Raw genomic sequence first — 27947 nt, forward strand, 5'->3', positions numbered from 1 at the left:
GTCTGTGAGGATTTGTGTAACAATGAGAGATTGAACAGTCCATGCAGTCATCAGAAGTGAAGTTGCCTGGACGATTACTGGCAGAACAGAGCTTTTTAAGGCATAACGCTGTTTCCTGAAAACGTAACTAAGAAAATATCAGATTAAAGGAAGTATCTCATCTTTATAATTACTCCCACAGACACTTGCCTTTTCCCAAAGCGCACACCAACACAACTGACCTTTCCTTTAAATAGGACCACATTGCAGACAATCTGGGCTGCTTTCTCTTCTTCGGTCTGTGGATTCGGTGTGACGGAGTCACAGGAGCACTGTGATTCAATATGGCCCAGAGATCCGATATTTCATTTGTGACTCTTTTGTGTGTCAGGCAGAACCATTCACCAAAGCTCTCTTTGAAATGAAGAATTTATTCAACCAGGACAATTGATTGGTGTGAGCAATACACTCACAGCATCAGAGGTTGCATGGGGCTGTGTCCTTGTGGAAGATACAGCATTGCACGTGAGAGCTTCCTTCAACCTTGAGACTCACAGACTCTTTCCAGCAATGGCTGCAGAAAGTTGGCAGCCTCCTGGCCTTCCAGCACAATGATGACACAGATAAGGTCTATATATCCTATACATTCAGTTTCTTGGCTAAGGAACTAGAGCCAGAGACCTTTTTTGGCATGAAGCTGGCCACATTTAGCATCATTATGACAGTTCCTATTCCTGGATTTGCACTATAAAATAAAAATTCAGAGGGCGCTTTCACCTGTAATCTTCTGGACTTGATGGGTACAAGAGAGAAGTCTGAAACTGATATGAGTCCATGCTACAATCCCCCAGAATCAGGATAGTCTCTCTCAAGGTAACTTGTGCTGGTTTGCAGCCCAACCCACAGCCAAGGAGAACACCACACAGAGAACTCAACAGCCCCATCCTCAACAGGACTGCTAAAGCAATGCATAAATGGGGTTTATGCAGCAGAGATGAAGAAATCGGGGTCTTATCCTACTATGTTTCCTGTCATTGTTCACCATTTACACACATTGTCTTTTCTGCAGCTCCTCTTTGCGGTCTCTGATGCCACATTACTTGTAGTTACAACACCTGGAATTTTCAACAATGTCATTTTGCAATTAACAAGTCAAAAGCAACAAATTAAATTCAGATGGAGATCCTAAGCAAATGAATCTCCTGCTGATAGGTAAGTGACTATACACAGTTATCTGTTGTACTGAGATAAAAGGAACAGCAGTTGCACAAACATGTAAAGGAAATAGATTCCAAAATATTAGGCATGACCTTGTTAGAAGAATTGATATGGCATAATTCAGTCATGAAATAACCTATAAAATGAAATATTATGATTAGTGTCAAGAGCTAATCTCCCAAAAGCTCAGACAATGTAATGCAAAGGAGATTTTTAAAGAAACCCAACAAACTCATTTTTCATTATCTTCTGCCATCTTATTATTTCACAAGTGAGAAATCCATTAGCAATTCCGCCAAGAACTAGATGGAGTGCTTAGTTATCTAACACTGTGATGCTCACATCCCATGGCTATCTTGATGTTCCTGGAAAAGAAAAAGAGGAAAAGCAATGGGGTAATAAATTACTGTAACTGCTTCATTAAAACTTGGGACACTGTAATTTTCAAGTTTATTTGGTATTATATTTAAATGAACCGAAAGGCAACATTGTACAGTTACTTTATAAAATAAAATTATTACATAGTACATTAACCAAAGCCCCATTAAAAAAAAAAATACCTAAAAAGTCATCTGGGGACAGATTCTGTTCTTGCTCTTCTACACATATGATTTATGGAGCTGATTTCTGCAGCTCTCCTGTTTTAGGAAAAGTAAACAGGATTTGCCCCCAGAATACTATTTATTTATTTTTGTAACTCTTGCAGTTGCATTTTATCATGTATAGTATATCAAGTTTATAAGGCATAAATACGAAAAACAGTTCAATGTGTTCATCATAATTTTAATTAAATAATACAATCTAAGACACTTTTTTTTTTTCAATCACACCAAGGATTACAATGTACCTATAGCTTTAATTTATTTTTCTTTTTAAATACAAAAGTCTATCATGTAGTATACAGCATATACGAGCTGATAACTGGTTCACAAGGTCAACCACAATATTCTCACAGGTTTCTATTGCAGGACCTCCCCTTGTTTTTACATTCTGCACAGGGCTGAAGGGCCCCTCCTTCCTGGGCTGCTCTCCTCTGGCAGCAGCAGCCACCACTGCACCACCCTTATCTATTTTAAGCAACGATGAGGAACTCAATGAGAAGATATGGAATGCCTATTTTCCATAGGGGAAGCCTAGAGATGCCCATTTTCTATAAGGGAAGGCAAAGTAGTGGCTCCCGGAGGTATTTGTGGAGCATGGAGGTGGAGCCGGGCTCTGCCTTCCCCACTGCCCGTGGGCTCCCAGCACTGCTGAGATGCTCCCACACTGCGAGAGCCAAATGGAGCTCAAATTAGGGATTTGTGCCAAACCATGTGCTGGCATGCTGCTTCAGTGGGATAGGTTGCCTCTGTGCAATGGGAGGATGGGCAAAAGCGCTTCAGTAAATAAGGGGTACTTGGGATGCTGAGCTCTTAGGTTCATGACTCAATCTCCTCCCAAATCCTCGGGATCTTTGATGTCCCTAATGCAAAAATTCCTTGATGCCAACATAACATTAGGACTTCCTGTCTCTACCTGGAACCAGTGAGATTTCTACATCTACAATCAACATAAATTGTGCATAAGGTAAAATGCAGAGCAATGGCCCTGCAGAGAGTATTCACGTCTAAAATTAGACATCTTGCTGGCAGTTCTGAAACATCCCTGGGGGTTACTCTACCTGTCTATATTTACTACATATGGAAGCTGAGTTCCTAAACATAGGTGCTCTGAATCACATGGTGATAGAAGGCCTTAGGGGAGCCCAAAATAGATGGTGTGAATTATTCCCTGTCTACTGTGACTCCATCCTGCAGCACCTGGAAGGAAAGAGAAATCTTAGTATAGAAATAGGAAAGGAAAAAAAAAAACCAAAAAAAAAAAAACACAGGATTTGGGTCAGGATTGCACCAGAAGGTGCAGGTTTTGGTGTAGGCAGTGCATCCCATCAACCCAGAGAGGGATGGCAGGGGATGCTCTCACAGCTACTACATGGCTGTGAAGGAGCCAAATCACCTTCCGTAAAAAGCATTCACTAAGACGATCTCGTTTCTCTTAGAAAACCAGCAAGATCACATTAATTCTTGAAAATACTTTTTTAGATATTTTTTCCCATCTATCTGTGACAGAAGAGAAATACTGTCCGGGTATTTACTTACACACACCATGACAGGGAGTTTCTGTCGTAGCTTGAGAATTCCTTTTAACCTGCTATGTGCATTTGGGATAAAGCATTAAATGGATGTTTCTCATGGGGTTACAGACTTCTTGCTGCCCAGTAGAGTCAACCATCATTCTTAAGTACATTAGCACTAGGGAAGCAGAAGGGCTCCCTGCGCTGAATGCATTGCATTAACAGCAAGTTTCAACCAGTGCTGAAAAACTGTGCCCTTAATATAAGTGCTCAGTAACCATCAGCCCTGCAATTTGAAGAGCAAGCTGAACTGTATAGAAGGCTTGCGGGAAAAGAAGCTCCATTAGTACCCATTATGCCATGATTTATGTTATGGGCTTAAAATAGCAAAATTAAACCGTTCTATTTTAATCTACAGTCTAAAAAAAGGCACAAAGACTTTGTGACAAAATTATAACTGTTCAGATTACATTTGCAAGAACTTTAGCAGAGCGTTGCTTGGATTTGCCAGCTTTGCTTGCTGGCAGGAGTGAAATTGAGACAATTCCACTGTCTGCGGAGGTAAAGAATACCCTTTCGGCAAGCCATGTTTGCCAGCTCTATGCAAATGTTATTCAACAGAAGCAACTGAAACTTCTTTTGATTGCTTTAGAACATAATCTTTTTGGTCTGCAGCACATTGCACTTATCTAAGTACTCAGTGATGATAGTGGGTCTTAGGGCAAGACCAAATATAAAGAGCCCTTTTTAATCTGAACATAGGAATGAACTCTGTTCATGGCTACACAGTCTGCTTTCAATCAAATGATCATGATATGCATAAATACTATAAAATAAATACAATACATTCAGAGTTTTCTACATTGTAGAGAGCTTTAACACATTTGCAGCTCCCGATGTAATGCATATAGAACATTCCCTTCTATACAGTTCTTCCTGCAGGTACTCACACCTCCACTGAATGCAACATAGCTCAGACAACCTCACCCTTTTTCTGGATTCTCATCAGTCTCTGGAAAACATTATATTGTCTCTTTAGGAAAAAAAATATTGCACTTCTAAAAATGCATAAAAATCTAACCGAGTTTCCAACAGCTCTGCCACACTCACGGACCATTACTTAAAATAACACTTCTCAAAAAAAACGTTTTCTCTCATCATTTCATGTTTTGTCTGCATTTACAGCATTCTCCATCAGGATATCCTTAGAACTTTCCTCCTTAGCAAATTCCTCTACAGTTTTGCCACGGGGTGTTTGAAACAGGGAGTGAGCTATCTGAGATGCGCCCAGCTGCAGTCACGGCTCTGTCCGTGGGTTCAGGATTTCATTGTACAGATGGGAACTACAATGACCAGGATCACCGTGCAAGCGGCCGCTGCTATCAGGGCAGCTATCTTGCACACCTTTGCTCTTCTGAACTCAGCTTCTTTCCGCTTTAATAAGGAATCGTAGCCAGGAGTATAAATGTCTTCCATCCAGTATTCTAAGTTGTTCGGGTTTAAAGATTCTTGAGTCTAAAAATTAAAAGGAAACAGTTTTAAGTGCCTGGGATCTGTCATCAATAAAGTAAGCAAAGCCAGAACGCCTCCCAGCTGCTGTCAGGATAAACTGAGCTGCTCCATACATCCCTCCAACTCCATTTCTCCCAATCCCACTTCCATACGACTGATGGAAGTGGCAACAAAATACTGCAAGAAATAAACTCCCTCAATGGCATTACTCTGCTGCAAAATACCCAACGTACTTCCAATATGCTGGAAACATCGTCATCTTGGGTGGCATTTAAACAAGATCTCTTTAATCTCTTTGGCAGCAGAGACATCAGCAACTGGGCTGTCATTGCTTTCTAAATTATTAAAGCCCAGTGGGTAGAAAGGGTTCCTCACACACCCTCCTTACAACTGACATTTTATGAAACTAACCCTAACTTTGAACCATGGAACCATATGGGACCCATAAGGATCACTGTGTCCAACTTCTGACTCCACACAGGCCTGCTCAAGACATTGGGGTTTTCTGAGTGTTTTATTTCTTATGGTTTTTTCTTCCTGGTTTTTTTTTCTTTATTATAATTTTTTGAGCTCTTTGAGCTTTACATTTCCACCTTGTGTTGTTTTTTTTTTCCTTCCATCCTGTCTCCAAGGGAAAAATGGGGAAAAATGGAAAACCCAAACAGCAGGCATTGTACTGTATTTAGTAGAAGAAAATAAAAATGTGAAAAAGGAGAGAAAAGAAACATTTTGAAAAATGACCACTTTTCCTAAAAACTGTCTCCTGTGTCTGAGTATCCAAAAGGCCATTTCTTTAAAAAATGAGGAATATTCCCCATAGAAATCTCCCAGTGAGAATACTCTAACACACATTTCTGTGCCATAATGGGCCCAATGCAAAGCTCACTGGACCCAGCACAAAGAAACTCCATCAGACTTGAGAGGGATTTGGGTAAGCCTTTAATTGGCTCATTGAGATTTGTGGCCACAAGCTACTGGCTGAAACCTTCCTTTGCCTGAAAGCACTATTTGCTTTATGCAAAGGAGCATTCCAAGGCAGGATTGTATAGCCACCTCAGAAATAAACAATTAAGCAGCAGTTTCATGATCGTTTAAAGGAGATCTCTATGACAGCTGAAGCAGAGACCATCAGCTGAGCCTTCATGCTGCACCATTCATCCTGACGGTGCCTCGTGATACACAGGACAAAGCACTGGGATCTCACCCAGACTCCCTGCCTTTGACACAAATGCAATTCTGCAATTTCTGCTTTAAAGGAAGATCAGGAGAAATTTTAAATGAGCAAACAACTGTATAAACAAAACCAAGGACAGCCATACTATGCTTCAAGGGAATTATACTTTTGGACCCCTCTGCATTGATATTGACCTTTTAACTACTTCAGAAGGAGGATGCATTATTAAAAAGGCCCATTACTGTTAATCAGCTTCCTTTCCCATTTCATTGCCAGATGTAGGAATGTTCATTAAAGCATAATGTATTTACTTTCAGTTCTAATAAAATTAATCACTGAGGAAAACCCACTCAGCCTGTATCTGTTCTTTAAGTCTGTCAGTAAGCTCTATTATGAAGTCTAGACGCGAGGTTTGTGGAGTAGATGCAATTCCTACAGTCCTTTTGGGGGGAGAGAATCAAACTTGTAAAGTTTTATCACCTTTATCCTAAAGATAAATGATGGCACTAAGCTGCTTTCTCTGGTTTGCTCACAGTCGTGCAGAGCTGCTTACATGGAAGAAAGCAGTCCTACAAGGACCAGATGGAGAACACCTCTCCCAGGGGAGTTGTGCTTCCAAATATCACCTCCCCAGTTGCCTCTGCTCAGCAGATAAAGGCTGCTTTGCTGCAGATAAACTGCTTGCAGCCTCTTCCTACTATAGCACATGGGCTGCAATGACAAGGGAAGGAATTTGGTAACCTCCTTGATGCTTTTAAATCCCAGAGAGCAGCACACAGCTGAGGTCCCTGTGCTGCTTGGTTTTTCTCTGAGCACATTTCAGTCACTGCAAGGAGCAAAGCTTAGTGAGGATAAGGGTGTTCACGAGAGCTGAGCCTGGAAGTAAATATGCTGTGCCCAAATTCCTTCATGAGCATTCACGCAAGTTGCACTATAGCACTATGGGGGGGATTGCATGCACTGCTGATCAGCCCTGGGCTGTAGGTCAGTGTGCTCCAAACACTGCCAGCCCGGCAGCTAACCAAGGCAGCTTGCTCGGCTCTGGGGCATGCACACGTCTGCAGGCAGCCCAGAATGCCTGAGGTCAGCACCAGTCCCCTGCTGGCTCTGCATGCTGCTATATAGAATCATAGAATAGTGTGAACTGGAGGGGACCTTTAAAGGTCATTTGGTCCAAATCCCCTGCAATAAACAGGGACACCTAGGCTGATCAGATGCTCAGAGCCCCATCCAGCCTGACCCTTCTTACGGCAGTTTCAAATATACTGTGATTAGGGAAAATTTAAACCCAAAATTGAGTTTGCTTTCCACTAACCAACTCTGCTGTTTTTTGGTATTCTTTTTAAGCTATATAGCTATGCCTGCATTAACAAGTTGTACAACCTGGTAGGAGCAGATCAGCAGAAAAGCAGGAAAGACCCTGGACCTCCCCTTTTGACTTTGAAGGAGGGAAGTGGCTTGGGACTGCCCCTGGTTTGGCCCATTAGTGGTTGGGAGTGCATCATTTGCTCAGGGAACACAATACGCAATATAGTTTAAAAGGAACAAACTCAGTTGGCACTCTGCAGTATGAACCAAAATCAGGCAAACAGGGACTATTGGAAGAATTACCACAAAGGCACACACGCTTGCAAGCTGAACTAAAATGAGAACAAGACACATTAACTGATCTGCTCTTCATGTGAGCTTGTTGTTCCAACAGCCTCTTCAATGCCATAACAGGGATGTGTTTCAGAAGGAGTTACAGTATTGAATGTCTCCTACAAATATCTTGTTTCATGTTTCCAAAGTGGAAAAAGCATTAACACAAATTCTCTGTGAACAATTCAGACAGAATGAGGATGAAAGAAAAAGCAACAATGCCAGATTCTGCCCACTGCCTTGCTAGGAGAAGGGAGCAGTTCATCTCCGCACCCCGTTATCCCCGTCGTCTTTGTTAGAGCTACAAATATTGTGCTGACTTACCAGACATTTCTCCATTACAGAATAAGAGGGAGCACCAACCCGGCAAGGATCATCATTCAGCAATCAAACATCCACATTTTTCTTTGTTCTTAGCCAGGATGGATAGGGATCAGCCAGACTAGTGGCTCAACACTAAATAGCTCCTTTCTGAGCTATCCAAATCCCTTCTTAAATGCATATTCTAGTAATATCCAGTCACAAACAAGCCATTCACATTAAAAAAAAAAACGGGACTCACTTGTAGATCCAGTGCTGCAATCTTGCCTTTATCCCCTGAATTCCTCGTGTATTCTTCTATGGTCCACGATGGCTGGGCACGTTTCACTTCAGCCAGTTCTGTCAACCTCATGTCTGTGTAGAGCGGATTGCTTTTCATGTGTGACTTGAGTGATGCAGGATAAGGATGAGGACTAAAGACTTGTTCAATCAAGAAAGCGTCTTTTGGCTGTTTGGGGAGTCTATGTGGCTGTGGGATTTCATATTGCCTGTCTGCCTGCAATAGGGTTCAAAAGAATTTGAGAAAAGAAAAGAAACAGGACTATGAGGGAGTTAAACACAGAGGACAGAGATATCCCTTTCAGACTCACCATATGATATTGCATAGGTCACAATAAAAGAAGTACCAGCTAGAACAAAGGCTTTGTTTGTCCTTAATCTGTTTGCCCACCCTCTTCTCACAACCAGATCAAAGAGGTATTTTACAGACTTGGCTTTCCACAGCATGAGCACAAAGAAGATGCAAAGAGGAAATTTAGGTTTTGTACCGTTTGCAGGTTATAAAACTATTCTGAAAATAGCCCTGACACACAGGAAATCCTAGCTGACCTGGTAAAGCTAAGGAGCCCCATGCAAGCTTCCAGACTTGTGTTTCCAGATCAAATCTTGTCAGGAAGATGTCCTGGAGTACTCCCCCCGTTGTTGAATTGGTTCAACCACCCGTTGAACCAATTCAACATGATCCATGCTCTACCGCAGAAGTGAGGAAGGGACTTTCAAAGTCAGCATTTCATCCTGGGCAGGTGAATGTACATAAATGCTGTGAGTTGGGCTTACTAAGGGCAACCCTTTTCCCCTTCTGCAATCCACTAATAACCCATGGTTTATGGCTTCTTGTTCATCCCTTTGGACTTGTCCCCAAACGTCATCCTCTCTTTCCTCGATCCCCATCTTAAGGAGTCACAGCAAAGCCATCTTATGTTCTTGGTAGACAACGGAGCTGTAGGATCCCCAGTGCCCTCTACCAGCCTTCACTTCCTTGAAACTGAAACAACTGCCCATGGAGTATGCAGTTGTAGCTGAGCAGCAATCCTAGCCCTGTGCAAGGACAGCCACAGTAGGCATGTTTGTGAAGGCAGCAGTGGCTAGTGGTTGGGACAGATGGTCAGAGGTCCTCTGACTGACCAAAACAAGACAGTGGAGGGTTTAAGACATTTGTAAATGACTGTGACGGTCAGATACGTAACTACAGTTTGCATCTCATGGTGCACATTCAAAGATTCTTTTCCTGAATGATTTGAAACCATGAATATATTTTGTTGCCTTTTAAATACGCTTCTCTTATAACAGCCATCACCATGCAATTTCAAACCATCTTTTAAACCAACCTCTGGAGAATTTCAGACTGTAACAATTTTCCTCATGCTTTTTTCACCAAGTTAATTACCTGGCCTCCTTACATGATGATGATGAACATCATCTTCTTTCAAAGACTTCACCCAAATTACTCCTCTCTCTTTTCAAAAGAGCAAAGTGCTTTTAGGAACAACTTGACCATATTGCAGCCGCTCAGCACAAAATATGTAGGTACAAAATCACTCAATTACGATAACAATAAGGATAGGAATAACATGGCAGGGCAAAGAATTGTTATACCCTGAGGCTCATGGTGACTACGGAAAACATTCATAACTAGATTATTTTTAAGTGTTTATTATGGGAGTTAAGGTTGAAATTACCTCTTTAGATTTCCTGTGCCAGTCCTTGTTTTCTCCTCCATCTCTATCTTTCATTTCCTCTTCTGTGATGCCAACTTTGTTGGTATAAGTAATGGCTCTCCAGTCTCGAGGAGAGTTTGAAATGCTTGCTATTTTGGATTCAGTTGCACTATTTTCCTCTGTTAATGATCTTGATGACCTCCTAGTAAATAAGCTTTTTTTTAAGGCTTTTACTCGAAGACTCTCACTGTTACTTCCACTGGCATCTGAACAGCACCATTCAGGATTGTTCTCTAGTTTGCTCCCATGAGGAGTGTTGTGGCACTGAAATATCTGTGGGGAATTACTTTCATCTGACGCGGCATCGCTTGTCAATGAGTTGAGATCTATTTGTACGCTGACCTTCTCTGGCTGCTGAATTTTTTGATCCAACTTGCTTAATTTCCCCAGGACTTGGGAGATTTCTTCTCGGACACCTGAGAGCGATTCAAGTTTCTTCTCTATTTCACCAATCCTCAAAACTAATTTGCAGACACTCGTTTTCAGTTCATCATCCACGTTACTGATATCTGCCCGGACCACTTTATCTAATTTGTTGCAGGCACTCCCGTTGGAGATTTTAGTCAAATTGTGCTCAGGTGAGCTGTCACAGTCTGATTTATGCACCTGAGACAAGGAACCAGTGCTATTGTAGCATGAAGACTGCATCACTCCTGTGGACCCGCTGATACTCATGTCATCCAAAAACCGGAAAATGTCACTGATATCATCACTCACTATTTCAGAGTCATCATCCGAGTGCTTAAGAGAGTGCCGCTCTGCATACTTGGCTTGGCCAGGTGCACACAAATCCTTACATTTCTTATGGTCCAGGACTTGCTGCTCCGTTTGTGTCCCAACACTCATGGTTCTGTCAATACTTAAGATTTGAACAGAAGTACAATTAATGCTTTTGTCCTTAAACTTTTTGACTGGCTCGTGCTTTTCCACATCTAGAATGGAAGGAATTTCCTTGGGTTTGTGTCCATTTTGTTTCACAGCGTAGTTTGTCTGCATAATGGGTTGCTGATCCTTCGGATTTAGGTAGGACTGATGTCTGTCAGCTGAAGGGAAGTTTGGAGATGGGTTGTTTGAGCTCTGATACCGTGGCTTCTCTTCTGACTGCTTTCTATTAAAAAATGATCGTTCAAAGTCAGGTACCTCCTCAGTATTTAAACTCCAGCTTTTAGCTGGCCAGGCAGTTTGTTTGGTTGGCTTTCCAATCCACTTTTTGGTGTCCTGGGGCCCAAGAATAGTTGTTGGGCCAAAATATGTTGAAGCTTGAAGATCATCTAAGCTCTCGTGCTTCACTCGTCTTTTATCTGGTATAGGAGAATAAACTGGATTCAAGTACTGGCTGCTGTATGGCATTTCAAAGCTATGGTTGAAAAAAGTCTGCTTAGAGCTTTCTTTTCTGTTCTGAGGCTCTCTGTGTCCATCTTCTGGCTTTTTGTTGGATGGTATTAAGTTGGGAGATATTGTAATCAGATTATGAAAATCTTCTTTGAATATATTTCTTTTCTGGACACACGACTGCATCACAAATGGCTCGTCGTTTGAAATGAAAGTTTCTTTCAGGCCCGTGCTTATAGGCAAAGAGTCTTGGTCTGAAATAGATTCATTTTCAATGTTCATGGGGAAGTACGTGCTCTGCATCTCACACGGTGGAGACGTGGCAATGGAATAGGATGCCAGAGCTTGCAGCCTGTCCAGAGAGGCAGCCCGGCCCTTCATCTCCTTGTTAACTCCAAGCAAGAAGTTGGGCTCTGATGAGGGAACAAACTGCTGGCAGTCTTTGCAGTCCATCTTCCTGCATTTTGAAGACCTTCTGACTGCAAAGCCCTGGCTGAAATCCTGCTCACTCAGCTCACAGTTCGGCACACACTCTGCCATGTTGCAGATCTCCGTGTCAGACCTACATGACTCAAAGGACTCCTTCTTCTTCACTTTCTGCCTTGCAACTGGAAGTTTCTCCTTGGCCACTCCCCCATTCATTTGTATGAGATTGAATATTGTTACTATATCTGCTGCCACCATGATTTTCTTTGATTGCTGATTGTTTACAGTGCATCGCATTTTGTCTTTGAATAAAGTTGCTGGGAAATTAGGATCCAGGCAAGCAGTGTAAAACAGCACACTACGGAGTTTGGCCAGCTGGGACAGATCAAACCTTGCACAGAGTGACTTGCAGAGATCCTGGTAAGAAACAGTATTCTGCTTTGTGTCCAGCTCCTCCAAGATCTTCACCAGGAAGAGCGAGGTTTCCTGGTTAGACTCCATAGCTTAAGCGTATTTTGCCGTTTATCTGGAAACTGTGTTCCACTTCTACAGCAACACACAACAGCAAACAGAAAAGATTGTAAGTCACCCATAGATAATGCCCAGGACCTTGTAATTCAGCCACAGATGGGACCTGACTCTCTAGTCATGCAATCAAGGGATCGGTTTTATAACCCAGCCTCAAGTTTCCAACCTCCAAGGCTGTAATCCTAGCATCAATGAAGTCAATAACGCTTAAATGGAAGCAGGATTTCATCCAAGGAAGCTCATTTGTGTCAGTATCTGCCAAAATGAGCAAGTGAATAAACAGTAGAAGCTTTGTAGGGGCTGAACTCGTGGCAGATGTACTGTGACAACCTGCTTGCTATTGGGCTTTCACAAATTGAGAGAAGAATAGAAAGAGTTAAGGAAAAAAAAAATCTCACAATCTTGAAACCAATCCAGCAGATGCTAGAGGGCTGCCTGCCAATCAGGGAGCATCTGAAGGCTGAGAAATATCAAGGACGGAGCACATCCTCTTCAGTGATGTGCTCCCAGAGAAAGCTGGGCAATGCAGCTCCATTCACCAGCCTGAAGAGACAGGGCAGAGGTGGGGAGAAAAGGCTGCACATTTCTGTGAATAACAGGAATAACTCAAGCAAGCACAGCTATTGTAAGCAATGCGTTGGGAAGGTTGTAAAACCGTGCTTTCAGAGTGGGAACCAACCTCTGGCTGTTATGGATCTGGAAAGGATGCTAGCAATTCACAGGACTAGGCAGGTCGCAGTGTGCTGCAATCTGCCAATTCCTATGAATTCCTATGCCTGGTCACTTATTATTCTTACTCATAGGAGTGACACAAATATTTCTCCTTCCCCAAAAGCTGTGGTATCTCCCCTCATTCATTCCCACCCTTAGATGTCCCTGAAAATGAGTATCTCCATCCACACCAAGTGCAGAATATCTATCTGAATGGCAAAGCACAGGATAGGCTTGCAAGGTTCCTTACTAGTCCTTTAAAAAGTCACCCCCATCCAAAAACATCAGAATTCCTGAGCACTGAGCAGAAACACTGAACTCCTCCCTCTGCTGTGGCCTTTGGTCTTGACCTGATGTTACGCTGCTGATCACTATCAGTGTCAGAAGCCAGCGCTCAGCAGCTTTCACAGCCAACACCACAGCAGCACCTTCCACAGGGAAAAAAAGAAAAGCAGTTGCCTGTAAGGAAATCTCCATGCAGATTTGCCTTTTTATTTCAGAAGCACCTTCCTGCTGCCTACAATCAGGAGCGGAGTAGCAACGGCATGAATGTGTCCCTGTGATAGTAAACACCACACTCAGAAACCAGTGGCTACAGGGATTTTCAGGCACCTCCACTGCAAGCATGTTTGCTTTTAAAGCTCCCGTATTATGCACAGCAGCACAGCTCTTCTGCTAACTGACAGGAGAGCAAAAATGTTATATTGCTCAGTGCTCAGCTGCAGAAAGTAATGCTGAAAGCTGCAGGAGGATGGTTGTACCCTTTTCCTCTTTATCAACTGAATGTGCTTGTGCATAGCCTCTTTATCACCCTGCCTTTGCATCTCTCTGACATGTCACCATTAGGAAATGAAGCATCCTAGCCAAGTCCAAGCTGCTCTAATCTGCCACCAAAGCCACCAAGTGCTCCCAGAATTAACTTGACATGTGGGGCCAGCAACTAGGGGACCAGCGCAGCAACTCAATTTTCAGCATGCTATAAATCTGCTATTTGTGGAAATGGTGGCAATCTGCTGTTTTGCCACCTCAGAGCTGAATACAAGCAAAAGCAAACATCTCCTCCCTTCTGGAGCTTCACAGCTTCTCACCAAATCCACAACTGGACATGCATTTTCACAGCCTGATGTACACTTTGCTCTGCCTGCACCAATCTGCCAGAGTCCTGCTTTCTCCCCATTCACCCTTCTGCTAAAATATACAAGTAGTCACTTTGGAATAAAATACTTCTTAAAGTCATTAACCCATTTTTCCCCTATGTTACCCAGTGCACCATTTTTGCTCTCTCATGCCAATGAAAAGAACCCAAGTAGAGTTTCCCAAAATGTTTTATTTTGCACAAAAAAACATTCTTACACTACCCCTCCCATCAGAGGTTTCAACTTCCTGCAAGGTAACTAAACTTCATGAATCCAGTATATAGAATCATAGAATCATTAAGGTTGAAAAATACCACTAAGATCACCCAGTCCAACCATCAGTCCACTCCCACCATGCCCTCAGTGCCACATCCCCAAGGTTCTTGAACACCTCCATAGGCAGTGACTCCACCACCTCCCTGTGTAGCCTGTGCCAGTGCCTCACCACCCTTTCTGAGAAGAAACTTCTCCTAACACCCAACCTGAACCTCCCCTGGCAACTTAATGGCAACTTAAAGCCATTACCTCTTGTCCTACAACTTAGGTGCAGCCTGCTTTTCAAAGTGCTGAGTGTTGACATCTTCAGTAGGGTTCAGAGGAAGCTCTACATAATCCCAGGTCTCATATTGCTTAGCTGGACCAGCACCAGCAAGGTGCTGGTAAGTCAGCTAATAGGGCAGGATGGGAACAAAGAGGTGACAGAGGTTTTGAAACAGGGGTTGTTGATCCTGTTGAGGTGGGAATTTGGCCAATTTGCACAACTGAGGCTGAGAAAAGGCAGGTTGCAAAATTAGACCTTGAGGAGAAGCAAGCTAGATGGGAGCTGGAATCATTACCCTTTCACTCCTTGACCGTTCACAAGCAGCTCTCCAGTGGGGACATGCTCAGGTGTAAAAGGTTCATTGGGCTTCAGATTGGACATGGAAGTGGGAGCACTTCTGTGTCAGAGCATCAGAAACTCTGCCAGTGGAACACACAACAGATTCATGCTGCGAGAATAAAATAAGATGCAATACCCCAGAAGGACTATATATGACAGCCTCCAAATCTTGTTTCCAGGCAAACCTGGTGCCCAGGCTTTTAGTGGTACGTTATGGTCTCCTGTCTCTTGTTATGCCTGTGACAGAGGCAGGAGCCTCCTGACAAGTCATTGTAGGAGCTGCCACATCCCCAGCACTGGGGCCATGTTCATTCATCACGTCTCAAAGTAGGACCAGAATAGACCTGGACGTGGCAGGTAAATGCAAAGCTCCAAAATAAGAACAGGAAGAACTTTCAGAGAGGGCACAGAGTCATGAACCAGTCAAAGGCAGCAAAGAAAATGAAAGCACCCACAGCAAGCGCATCAGCACAGGGGGGGTGCTCACATGGCCTCAATTCCACCCAAGTCCTCCTGCCCTATCTTCACACTCAGCCCCCCCAGACCAACTTTATCCTCCAGAGACACGAAGCTAACCGGGCACAGGGACAAGATCCAGCTTATTTATCCTCAGCAAGACAGCCTCTGATCAAACGAGCCACTTAACACTTCATCCTTAATGATTTTCTTCTATTAACTCCAGGAGAGTTACTTGGACTTAGCTTCCTCAGCCCCAACATCTGCAGCCCTAATCGCACAATTATATCGCAGTGTGGACCGTGCAGCATCATATTGCACGGGCAGTCGATGGACTCTGGCTCTGACTGTGCACAGATGAGCTCCAGGCTCACCGCAAATCAATGCCTTCTTGCCCTGCACCAAGAGCAGCGAGAGGAGCTCTCATCTTACCACAAAGCTGCTCGCAGCCTCTGGGGGTACATACCAAGAGGATGGCAGCCTCCATCACAAGGAGAACGTGCTGTTCTCTTTTCTGGTGGCTCAACCCAGTGCTGAGGCATGACAGCTTCAGCCCAAACTCTGCCCCACTGCTTTGGGGCACACCAATCCCAACATGGATCTCCAAGTCCCACCTCTGGCAGTGGAAAGGTGCCTTGCACAAGCCCAGATAGGAACTGCTGGCAGTCAGTTTGTGTTATCCTCCTCCGTGATGCCCTCCCTCATTTCCTTCCCTGCTCTCAGTGCCTCTGACATTTGCTCTCCCCATTTCCCAGCGCTCACACATGGATGTGGTTACCAGAGTCATCATTTCCCACTCCCTTTGGTTTGCTTTTGTTCTATTGCTGTTGTTGATTACCGGGCCACCCTATAGCACTATCACCTCAACCACAAATAGATGAAATCCTCACATCAATTCCCCCAGGAAGAGAGAGCTACTTCAGTGTGGGAGAACATTAATACAGAGGCTGTAATATGCTGTTTTACTATTAGCTTCAGCTCATAAATCTTGCAGGCTGTCTTCCCTGCGCCAGATACAATAAAACAAGGCAGGCAGGGCGCACTGCATGAAACACGGAATGCATGGAGATGGGGCTCCTTTTTGTTTTCTCTCACACTCAGAAATACATCTCGCTGCCCATACATTAAGAAATGCTGATGGATGTGCACCCCAAGCTCTGTTTTCTTTCCACCCGATGGAAGCAAAGTCCCTTCTCACATGCCTTATTCCTGCCCCTGCCTTCTGGTCCTTAAAAAGAAAACTCAAAAGTGCACTTCAGAGCCCTGTCCGTGCAATAGGAATGGGAAAGCCCTCTCAAGCAGCTCTGGCTCACGCAGCGTTGGAGAGACCATACCACCAGGGTGGAGAGAGCTGTGTTGGCTCTGCACCATGCTGCCCTGCCTGGGTTTTAATTCACTCCTCTGGAGCCAGAGGGGAGGAATGGCTGCAGACAGGCATCCCGGAGGGGCTCATTCACTGGCACTGTTCTACACAGGAACAATGCACACTTAGCATTCTCATGGGCATCGCCACCGCTGACCCCATTCAGGTTCACCTGGGGTGGGCTGACAATGGAGAAGTTGCTGTTTTCTGGCACTGTTTGAGCAAGCCCTGTGAAAGCACATTGTGCTAACCCAGCTCCCAGCAGAGATCATGCTGTAAAGAGACTCTGCACTTCAGCTCCCCGATAAAATCCAGCAGCCTCCAAAGACTTCCAGGGCATCAGCTGATAGGGAACTTGTGGGTAAAGACAGCGTGTCCCCATATCAGTGCCAAACAGGGTTTGCCATAGGTTTTTCTCACACAATAACATCAGGCTTATTATTTGTACTGTTTGGTTATGTAACATGGGTTAAGATTTCTGTATGGTCTGGCAAAGTGCAAACAATCAGTCTAAAACTGTGCAATAAATTACTTGAATTATTACTGCATCATATGCTCCTAGTTATTCTTTGCCAACTACTTGCCAACAAGCACACAGAAACACTGTCCTGCCAATGCATTATATCAGAGCAAACCAAAATTAAATTTTTTCTCAAAAATTTCTGCACAGTGAAACAAACACCACTGCAAACACTGCCAGACAAATACAGATCAAGTCAAACATGAGCGATTCATTCCATCTGTGCTCTACATGCATTTCTGCATGGCAAACCTACAAACACACTAGACCTGACTTCACTCAAATGGGCTCCTCAACCCAGGGGGTGCAGAATTTCCAACAGGCATTTGGGGGCCCAGGTTGGGGCTCACAGTCGTAGTCACCTCTAGAGACAAAACAATCTGTGTGGAACTATGCTCCACACCAAAGTCATGGAGTTTCAAGATTTTTGAGTCTCCCCTTCCTAGGGAAGCCCAACAAGGAGGTGATACCCCAGGTGTCAGCAAAGCACTGGGGGCTTCCATTCTGCACCCCATATCTCCAACTTGTGGGGGTACCGGTGCTGAGGTCACCTCCCCCCTCCCCTCCAATCCTTGCATTCTCCTGGCAGATAGGGACCACTTGTCCCCTACACCCCATCTCGCATGTCCCCCCCGATGCTCACCTGGGGCTCCGCCTGCCTCTTGCCAGGGAAGCGCGGCCGTCAGGGCTGCCCCTTCCTCTGCAGCAGCCGCTTCCCAGCCGGGAGGAGAAGGAGGAGGAGGAAGAGGAGGAGGAGGAAGAGCCCGAAGCCCCAGCAGGATGCCATAGCGCCGGGCTGCGCTGACAAAGGCGGTAGCAGGTTGGCACAGGAGAAGGAGGAGGGACGGGAGGAGGGAGGGGGCTGCACAAGCCGAGCCTCCCCGCGCCGCCTCCCGAGCCCGCAACTGCAGGAGGGGGTTCGGCCCGGCGGGAGCCAGCGCTGCGGCACCGGGGCTCGGCGCCCGACCAGGGATGCTGCATCTTTCGGGCTTTATAAAATCCTTCTCAGATTTTGCAGCCTCCCAGCGTCCAGCTTTCAACCCCGTTATGTCCTTCCGGCACCCCAAATCCATGCACTGGGTCTTTTGGTACAAAGGGGTGCAGGTGTGGAGGGGTATCTTCCCACTTGTGGCTCGATGCGGGGTACCTCGCTCCCCCGAGCATCCACTCCTTTGGGCCCGCCGGGCTGAGGACACCACCGCCTCGTGCTGCTGTCCGTGGTACCGAACCACATCGCACGGGGGGTCGGGGGCCCTGGTACCAACCTCGTCTCACAGAGGGGCGGTGGCCCTGGTTGGGATGGGGTCATTGGCACAGGGAATGGCTGCACAGGGTAATCTGCACCTCGGTTGTTGCGTGATACACATGAGGCACCGAGGCACTCTCACTTGCCAGAGCTCATCCAGCATCAGGGCATCATTTCATTGCTGATGGTCAACTTACTATGCCACCCAGGAAATACTGCAGAGTTTTTAATAAAGGTGTTGCTAGGTGGATAAAGCCTCATATTTCATCTCATAGTAATCTTCAGGAGATGAAACATCATGTTTTCTCTCCTAAATGAATCCATCCAAAGGACTCCATGCCGTGTACATCTGCCTCTTACTTAGTGTGACAAACTTGGGTATAGATAACTCTGCTTTTCTAGAAAAAGCAGGGGGTCAGGAGAGGGTTTTTGTCCAAAACCCACTGATACATAAAGTCCTTCCACTGACTTTGAAAAAAATTGCACATGATTCAGTGTACATATATATACATATACACACACGCGCGAATATAATACATTGAAGAAAAGGGTAAATGTCACACTGAGAGACACGGCTCAGCAGTATGGTGGTGGTGGGATTATGACCTTTTAGGGGTCTTTCCCATTTTTGTTATTCTCTCTCCCTCTCTCTGATATAAAGACACACGCATGCAACGACTAATAAAAGAAGAAGTAAACATGGATATTGGCAAATAGAAAGAGTTTGTATTGAATTTATTCTCACCCACCACTTCACAGAAATGAAAGAGGCAGTGTCCTTGAGCCCCCTTTTCCATGCTTCTCTCTGAGAATTCTGTACTCTAAGTAGGCACTTAGTTATAAATTGCATGCTTGGATGACTTCAGCCCTATACCACATCTTGTACAGCATGCCTTCAGGTTACCAGAATTCACCACAAAGCTCTCCATGTCCTTCAGAACTGCAAATACTGAGAAGACAGAAACAAACCCAGGCTGCAGCCAGAGCACAGTTTAAGCTCTTCCTGTTGTTCCCTCACTTCCCCCTCAGCACGCAGAAGTTACGTATAATTGATGGCAAGGCTTCCACTAGCTGTTTGTGACCAGTAGCAGATATTAGGAGTTACCCGCAAAAACTGATTTGAAACAGTGAAATACTGCAGCTGGTTTCACACAGACACAGTGGTGTGTCCTGAACTGAAGGCAGCTCTGGAGAGAAGAGGGTTGAAATGTGCAGAGATGGCCCCAAACAGGAAACTCCCAAACAGCCCAGAATGCTGCAGGGAATCGCATCCCCCACTTTCCCATCTGGACAACAAAGACCCCAGTCCTCACCCCTCTATCCCCAGCCAGGATGGGCAGCAGCTTCAGTGGGAATCTCATCCCTGGGGTGAGCATCATAGCAGCTCTCCCTGCCCCCATTCCAATTTTAGCACCATCATCCTTTCCCCTCCCCACCTTTCCTTGACGTCGGCACTTTGTTTTCCACATTCCTTTTCCCTTTCATCTCCTTCCTTCAGTTGCTGGCACATTTTTCTTGTCTAACTGCTTTATAGCCTCCACCTTCCCCCCCAGACTCTCATCCTCCCTGTTCAGCTTCTCCTCCCAGGTTTAGGGATGGTGATGTCCCTCAAGCCAAGTCTGCACACATCTGCCCTCCTCATGTTTCAGGAGATCTCAGGAACACCTAAATCATTTCCTATTAAATCTCCTTTTGAGAGTCAAAAGATAATTCTGTGATTTGGACATAACTTCATTTTGCCTTGGCCCTGACCTGGCTGCTGTCGTCCTCATCACAGTCTGGGCGGAACATTTGTTTCTCTCAGAGGTTAAGACAAATTCCCAAAACTTTCTGCTCCGTTAAATAGCACTTAGCAATAAGCAGCCTGCAGTTTGCTATTTTTAATCGAGCACTCCACGTTTGCACTCCCTCAGATATCTCAGTAGGGTACCAATATTGCTTAAGTTGGCTTCTGTGGCCAGCGTGCAGTGTGTGATTGATAACAGGCAAACATCGTATTCAGCTAAACAGGTTTTGGCACAGGATACTTTAAATATAGCAACAACAAAAAACAGTCTGTTGAGCAGCGTCCACCCATACCAGATGTACTGACTGGAGATTGTGCCAAGTGTTCAAAGCAGAACACTTGACACCAATCCTAGACAGAAGTGAGTTTTTCCCCTAAAAATCTTACAAACAAAGAGAATGGAAAAATCTGATGCACAATTGAAAACAAAACAATTCTGTGAGCACTGACTTAAACTTTAAAACAAATTTCAGGTTAGATATCAGGAAAAATCTCTTCTCACAAAGAATGAAATTGCACTGGAATGAGCTGCCCAATGAGGTGGTGGAGTCACCATTCCTGATGGCTCTGAAGAAAACTGTGGAGTTGTGGCACTGAGGTTCGTGGTTTGTGGGCACGATGGGAGTGAGCTGCTGGTTGGACTATGTGATTTTAGTAGTCTTTTCCAACCCTAATGACTCTATGGTTCCCTCTGTTTTGCTGAATTCCTTTCCAGTGGGATGGGAACATCTACCTGTTGCTGGTGTAAGCACCCATCAGAAACAAGCCCCCAGAGCAGCCCAATATAGTATGTTCAAGCATTCACCTTTAAGACCATGTACAAAAACACAGATGACTGACATGGTCACAGGCTGATACACCTGAGACCAGAAACTTCACATTTAAGCTTGTGTGACCAAGTGAAGCATACCCACAACAACTCAAGTCTTTGTATTCGTAACTGCTATGTTATAAATGAGCCTTCACCTTAACTCTTTAGTTCAGATTTTCTGAATGCATCGTTAACCACAAGCAACAGATTCAGGCACTTCTTAGGAGCAGCGCATTCAGACTCCCTTCCTTGAGTGAACGCACACAAAAACACAGATACAACTTGGTTTAGGGAGGAAAAAGGAAGAGATAATTAAAGGCTACTTTTCAAACGAAGCTCCTAGGAGGAAAGGAGCATCTTGCAGTTCTGGAAGGCTGCGCAGATGGAGTCAGTGTGGCTCATGCTCATCTGTGCTCAGGTTTCACTCTGCTTCAGCACTGCTCCCTCCCGCTGTGACAGGTGACCACCTGTCTGCTCTGCAAGATGGCCATGGCCACAGCTTAGCAGCAGGCTGTGCACGGCCATCGGTTGGAGCTGAGGACATGTTTGTATCACACAAGCTCTGGGAAGCTTTTCCTTCCATACCACAGACCAAGCTGTGCAAAGTGCTTGCTGATTTCTTGCAAGTTCAGGTGAATCCTCTACACAATCTGTCTCTCTGTTTGTTACTGGCCCACCCCCAAGTCTTACTGGTCATGGTTTTATAGAGGAAAAATAAAAATTACCCTCCCGCAAGAGGGAAATGCTGAAGGAATATCTTTCACCTCCAGCAATGCTCTGGGATGGAGGCAGCCCTGCCTCAAGCCCTGGCACTCCTAACTCATTGGCACACTCTGCCCAGGGAGGTGGCAGGTTCACCGTTCCATAGGTGTTCAAGAAACAGGGAGGTGTAGCACTGAGGGACATGGTTAGCAAGCATGGGCTGATGACTGAACTAGGTGATCTCAGAATCATTAAGGTTGGAAAAGAGCAGTGAGTGCCCACTGAAACCTGGAGGTCTTCTAGATGTATCATCAGGCATCAGCTTGCCCCTGCTGGCAGCAAGGTAACATGCAACAGCCCTTAAACCTCTCATGGACACCAAGGAATTCACAGGCGCTTTGCTTTTACCAGCCTTAGTAATTATTTACTAGGATGGCCTTTTTATGGAAGCCTCTTAAAATGGCCATCCTGATTTTAGGACAGCCAGAGACTATTATCTCATCAGCCTGCAGAATAACAGTCGATAGCATTTCACCCAATAATCACCATGCTTAGCAGTTAATATTTGATTAAAAATATCTTCCACAAAGACCTCAGCCTCCACCAAATGCATCAAGAAATGAAGAAGCTATCATTGACCTCAGGGATTTGTCTGGTACTTGATCCTCCTTGGATTTAAAAATGAAATTTTTATCAGTTTCCCCTTGGATTTGAGCACCTTCAGAAGCTCAGTATCAACATCCAAAGCCTCATCCACTCTCGGCATCTTCTCAACTTCGTGTCCACAGTAACCCCAGGTGCCTCACAGAAACATTGAGTACTGCCCTACTTGCCCTCTATTTCATCTTTGAAGTTTCAAAAATGAAGGAAGAGCCTTTGTTATTCATTGGCAAGTAAAGGACAGAAAATCCTATTTTCAAGGTGGACCCAAGGGCTCAGGGAAACACCAGTCACTGTAATGGAGAGGATTAATTCTGACTCCTTCCAGCAGATCAGAAGTAGCATTTGTTTGCCTTTAGTTCTCACAATTGTCACCCTGCTGTTTTAAGCTCTGGTTTCCCATCTCCCCGCGAGTTTTGCTCTGGGAAGCAATTATTTTGGGAGCAGCCCTGGAATCACCATGTTCACATCTGACAGTGGGCAGGATGCACCTCCACATAACCTCAGGCTTCTTCAGATCTGCTTTAATATTTATCTCCTTTCTCCATCTTTTCTGTGGGAATAAAGTTCACGTATCAACCAGATGCTCCAAGGTTCTCACAAATTAAGCAGTATAGAGGGTAGAGCCAAAAGGAAGGCAGAAGGCAACCTCTGTACAGGGTGCAAGATCAGGTTCCTTGGGAGGGGATCTTTCATGGAAGAACCAGGAGAGCCATCCCACAGGTTTCGGCCCAAATCTCTGTGCCTTTCACTGCTCCTAGTATCCGTTCCTTTGAGCTACATCTTCAAGAATTCTCATCCTCTTGTATTCTTTTTCCTCATAACGGCCCTGCTGTGGGTCACTGGATCATTCACATCAAATAATGTACGGCATAAATAAGATGCATCGCAACAACTCGCTTCCATTAGCCAGGAAATCATGCTTCCTCATGCTGGGAAAAATGGCAGATGAAAGACGAATGACCCACATGGATCACAGTAACTTAAATTACATTATGGAGACAGTAAACTGCTGGTGACACATCCTGCATGAGCCTCTTTAACCACAATAAATAGATTGAAACCTTCCTAGCATTTAATCTTTTCTCCCATTGACTACGAACAGGTCAGAGAGAAAAATAATCTCTTCCTTCTACATCTCTACTGAATTTAATTAGTTATTCCAAGTCCATACAAATACATTCTCTTGCAGTATCTGACAGATTACATACATGCTCAAGCCTAGGTCTTCTATAACTGCTTTATCAGAGGGGACCATGTAGAACCACATCTGATTCGGCAGTTTTTACAGAATTTATTTAGAATATGGGGAAATTTAAATACTTAAAGAGAGAAACAATGAGAATAGTTTAATTTCTTCCCATAGCTGACTGTTCTGGATTTGTTCTTTTGTGTCTTATACCAGCTTCACTTTTGGCACTCTACAATGCTTTGGGTTTGTTTGTTTGTTTTGTCCCCCCTTAGGTGAAAACTGTGCCCTGGGAATGCATTTCTACAATGTTCCCTAAGATGTCTGCTGCTGCCTCTCCAAGTGACTAGACCTTGCATCAGTGGGATCCATCTGATCTGATCTGTCGCAGAGGTGCCCTTGTTTCTGCACTCCAGCAGGGCATGCCAGATTCTGCATCAGAGGATAAGAAGGTAATTGATCCCACAGAGGAAAAGGAAGAGCCTGAGGCCAGAGACACAGACTGGAGGAAGGCAACGTTTATGCTTTTACCTAAATCAATAGTACCCAGAAGAAGTGGCTTTTGCTGTGGAGCTATTTGCTTGACGTCAGGCAAGGCTCAAATCTGGAAAGGAGTTTGGCAGCTCCTGTGAGTAAGAAGGCGCCTACAAAACTGTGCTTGGAAAGTGCAGAAAACTCAGAGAAGACGCCTTGAATTGACTGCATCTGCAGATAGGCACGAGGGGCAGCAGCAATCTTCCTGCTCCAAGTAGGGGCCTTTGGGGTGGTGGGTATTTGTTCCACATTATTTTAGCTCCAGTAGCAGGTAGCACTATGTGAATTTATCATGGCCAAGTAGTCACTAATAAAATGTCCCAGGTTAGAGCAATAGTGATTTTCCTGTCAAAACCAAACTAAATAATAGATAAATAGCACAGATCCTTTCCTGCTCTGAAGTCAGGAGGACCCAGGGTGCAACAACACAGCACAAACAAACAACATGAACAATTTGCAAATAGCTTCCTCTCCTCTAATGGCACTCCCCCTCTAGCTTCCCTTTCAGTATGGCTTGCGGAGTAACAGCTATCGATTTACAACTATTTTGACCAGGAGTGGTGCTGCAGAAAAAGGAGAAATCTCATCAGGTCGCTGTCAGCTAATCTGACCACACAGCACGGGCACAAATAATTAACACCAAGCACTGACTGCTGGGCTCATCATTACCCAAAAGTATAAGGTCCTCTGAGGACTTGACTTCAAATTTGAGTACAGTTCAGAATATAAAAGCTGCACCTGAGTAATATGTGCCTGCAGAGGTGCTTTCACAGAGTACAGAGTTATAAGCACAGGACCTGCAAACATGTTTTCCATTGACTGGAGTATACAACATCTTATTTATCACTAGTCAATTGATGACCAAACTCACCCAGAAAACTCATAAAAGCATTAGTTTGTATTTGTTGTTCACGTTCAGAGACATTATATATCAAAAAGGTCAATGCTTCCCAACTAATTCAATTATAATGCAGCCATCTATCACACCAGCTCAGCTAAGACCACATTAGCTTGCAGTTTTTGGAGAATGATAGAATTTGGAGAGTACAAACAGGATATTCTACCTTCATGACAAACCTCTCTGCAGCCACTCTTTGCTAAATGCTTTCTATCATATCTGAACAACTTCTTCCTGCAGGAGTCACAGTGGTTAAATATATTGAGGCTGCAACCTGAAGTTAAGCTAACTGCATGCAGCCTGAAAAATGGAGGTGCACAAGAATGTTTTGTTTGTCTGAGTTTGTTATTGCAGGTGTGGCAACTGAGATTCATTTGTTGGCCTTTTTCCAACAGACTTCATCACAGAATGAACCTGTCTCATTAATGCTTTCATTAATTACTCCTAGACAGCAGGAAGACGCTAATTCACTCAGTGGCATTAGGCACCACAGAAAGGCGTTGCCACCTTTGTAGGGCACTGAATAGGGTGAGCATTGCTGGGAAGGTGCAGAAACAGGGGAGGCACTGCCACACTTGGGCTGCTGTGTTCAGCAACACCCAGCCAGGTGAAAAGTCACTGAGCACACAAACCCTGTGACACCTCTGAACTCAGAGCTCTCTGAGCCTCCACTCAACTCACACCACTCACAGAACCTCCAAGAGATTTGTGTTTTCTTCTTAACAAGGCTGTTGTTTTCTACACCAGCAGCCAGGAGGGACCATAGAGCATCCTGCACCCCTTCCTCACTGCACTCTACCTATCACCCAGCAAACCAGCACCAAGACCAGGAGTCATTCCCAGCCCCAGAGCACAGCAGCCCAGGACGTCATTCTGTTGTGTCGGATCTCAACACGGCACACTCAGGCTCGCTGTTTGCACACTGCCTCCCCATCAGATAATATATTCCAGCATCTTCCCTAAGTCATTTCTTTCTCAGGGCAAATACAACATTTTCTCAAGTATTTTTACATTACAGCAGCAGAGCTGATTTGATGGCATACAACTAATGCAAGGCTTTGCTTTTACATTTTGTTGCAATCTGCAAGGAAATTAGATAGAGGGCTCCTGAGATGTATGCATTCTAAGTCTCTGTATCACACTAGAAAGTGTCAAATGATCTAGCAATAAACGAGTAGAATCCAGCAGCAGAGACTTAAGCATATACTGTTATTTCAATGAGTGGGGCAATAGCAACATCATTTTCATTGCTCTTGCTTCATGCCGTGCATGAGAACTCTCCTGCACACCCAAATGAGCTCACATTCCCCTTCTGTGCAAATAGGAAATGCATTCCTCTACTCTGGACATCATCTCTTAGCTCGTGTTGATTCTTATTCTGTGTGACAACACCACTTTTGTCATCAATTTTATCTATATTTATACCAGCTGGAGTTATTCCCCATAACAGAGACCATTGCTGTTCTTTATAAATCTTATCAGGAGGATAAATCAAGAGTAACGTACATTTTTGTAGGCCTATGAATCCTCAACCAGCATTTACTCCTTGGTTTATGCAGATGAAGATGCTCCTCAATACACTTCTACACGCACAAGAAAAAAGTTGCATGCTGTTCTATGAAGCCCAATGAATTGCAAATTGAAACCCCGTAGATTGTGTGTGAAGGCAGACTTCATTTCCACACTGAACAAACTCTTGGAAGAGTAACACATTCATTTTAATACTTACTGCTGGAACTTAAAGATTTTTTTTTCCTGGATCAAGGGAACTCGTAAGGAAAAACTGCTGATGAGGGAAGGAAGACTGCAGCCTTCCCCATTCCTCTCACGTGATGTAAAATTTCTACTAACGGGCAATATCTGTTCTTCACAGGAAGAAAAATAAAAGTGACGCCCTTTGAAAGTGAATACACGTCATTCCAAACTGATGGTTTAAATTAAATATTAAAGATTAAATAAATAAAGTCTCCGAAACAGAGTTTGATTTATGTAGTGCTGTGCCTTCAGAGAGGATTTGTGGAAGCAGGAACTCGCACTATTGTTCTTTGTAGAAAGAAGAGCAAAATCAATTTTTACAAAGCAAGATTATTTTGGGAGTCAGCTTATCAGAAATGCTGTATCTGGGACATCTGTTTTTCTCTCCCCCATCCTTCCTTTCATTTCTGGTGACTCCAGAGAAGACTGAACAGCATCCCAGAGCCTGCCCAGAACTGGGTTACATATTACTGCTTTTATCAATGCGAGTATGTTGGATTTTACTGCAGTCTCACCCATTTCCAGAAGAGTTATTTCTCACTGAACTCCAGACTCCTATACAAATAGGGTGAGACAATATTAGTTAGGAGCCCAGGGCCCCAATTCCAAACACAACACTGGCACACAGTGGTTCTTACTGGGTTGCAGGCTCCTGAAGCCCCTGAAGCCCCCCTGCCGTCCTCCTCTGGAAAGGATACTAGGAAAAAATGTTTATTAGAAGAGTGCTGATGCAGTGGCACAGGCTGCCCAGTGGGGTGGTGGAGTCCCTGGAGGTGTTCAAGGAAAAGGTAGATACGGCACTGAGCATGGGTGGGCTGATGTTTGGACTGGGTGACCTTAATGGGCTTTTCCAACATCAGTAGTTCTATGTCATGGAGCATCTCACTCACACAACTCAAGCACAACTTGTCCTGGCCAGGGCAGGAGAGTTACAGAGCCTTTCACAAGAAAGAATTTTATAATCATGAGAAAACAGCTGCAGAGGACAGGGAAAGTTCAAGATGAAAGTGGCAGGGAGAAATCCTGTGGGCTTGCAAGAAGTCACTGGAGGAATTCTGT

The 27947-nt window shown here is 44.5% G+C and overlaps 1 protein-coding gene across 1 annotated transcript; it reads right to left on the reverse strand.

Annotated features, from left to right (window-relative positions):
• Positions 1–1996: 1996 nt before the first annotated feature.
• MINAR1 (membrane integral NOTCH2 associated receptor 1) lies at positions 1997–18117 on the reverse strand. The gene is made up of 4 exons (XM_003209521.4): positions 17951–18117; positions 9917–12259; positions 8200–8454; positions 1997–4825 (listed from the first exon to the last, which is right to left on the reverse strand). The coding sequence occupies exons 2-4, from the start codon at positions 12212–12214 to the stop codon at positions 4628–4630; spliced, it is 2751 nt and encodes a 916-aa protein (XP_003209569.1). The 5' UTR covers positions 12215–12259; positions 17951–18117; the 3' UTR covers positions 1997–4627.
• Between the last annotated feature and the right edge of the window lie 9830 nt (positions 18118–27947).

This window comes from Meleagris gallopavo, chromosome 12 (genome assembly GCF_000146605.3).
Source record: "Meleagris gallopavo isolate NT-WF06-2002-E0010 breed Aviagen turkey brand Nicholas breeding stock chromosome 12, Turkey_5.1, whole genome shotgun sequence".
In the NCBI taxonomy this organism is placed as follows: Eukaryota; Metazoa; Chordata; class Aves; order Galliformes; family Phasianidae; genus Meleagris; species Meleagris gallopavo.

Bases quoted from the DNA above. Each gene is read 5' to 3' on its own strand.
- MINAR1 (XM_003209521.4), bottom strand. From the start codon at position 12,214: ATGGAGTCTAACCAGGAAACCTCGCTCTTCCTGGTGAAGATCTTGGAG. The intron at 8,455-9,916 runs GTAATTTCAACC...ACCCTATTGCAG, and splicing joins GGCACAGGAAATCTAAAGAG to GCAGACAGGCAATATGAAAT. The intron at 4,826-8,199 runs GTGAGTCCCGTT...TTTAATTTTTAG, and splicing joins TTGCAGCACTGGATCTACAA to ACTCAAGAATCTTTAAACCC.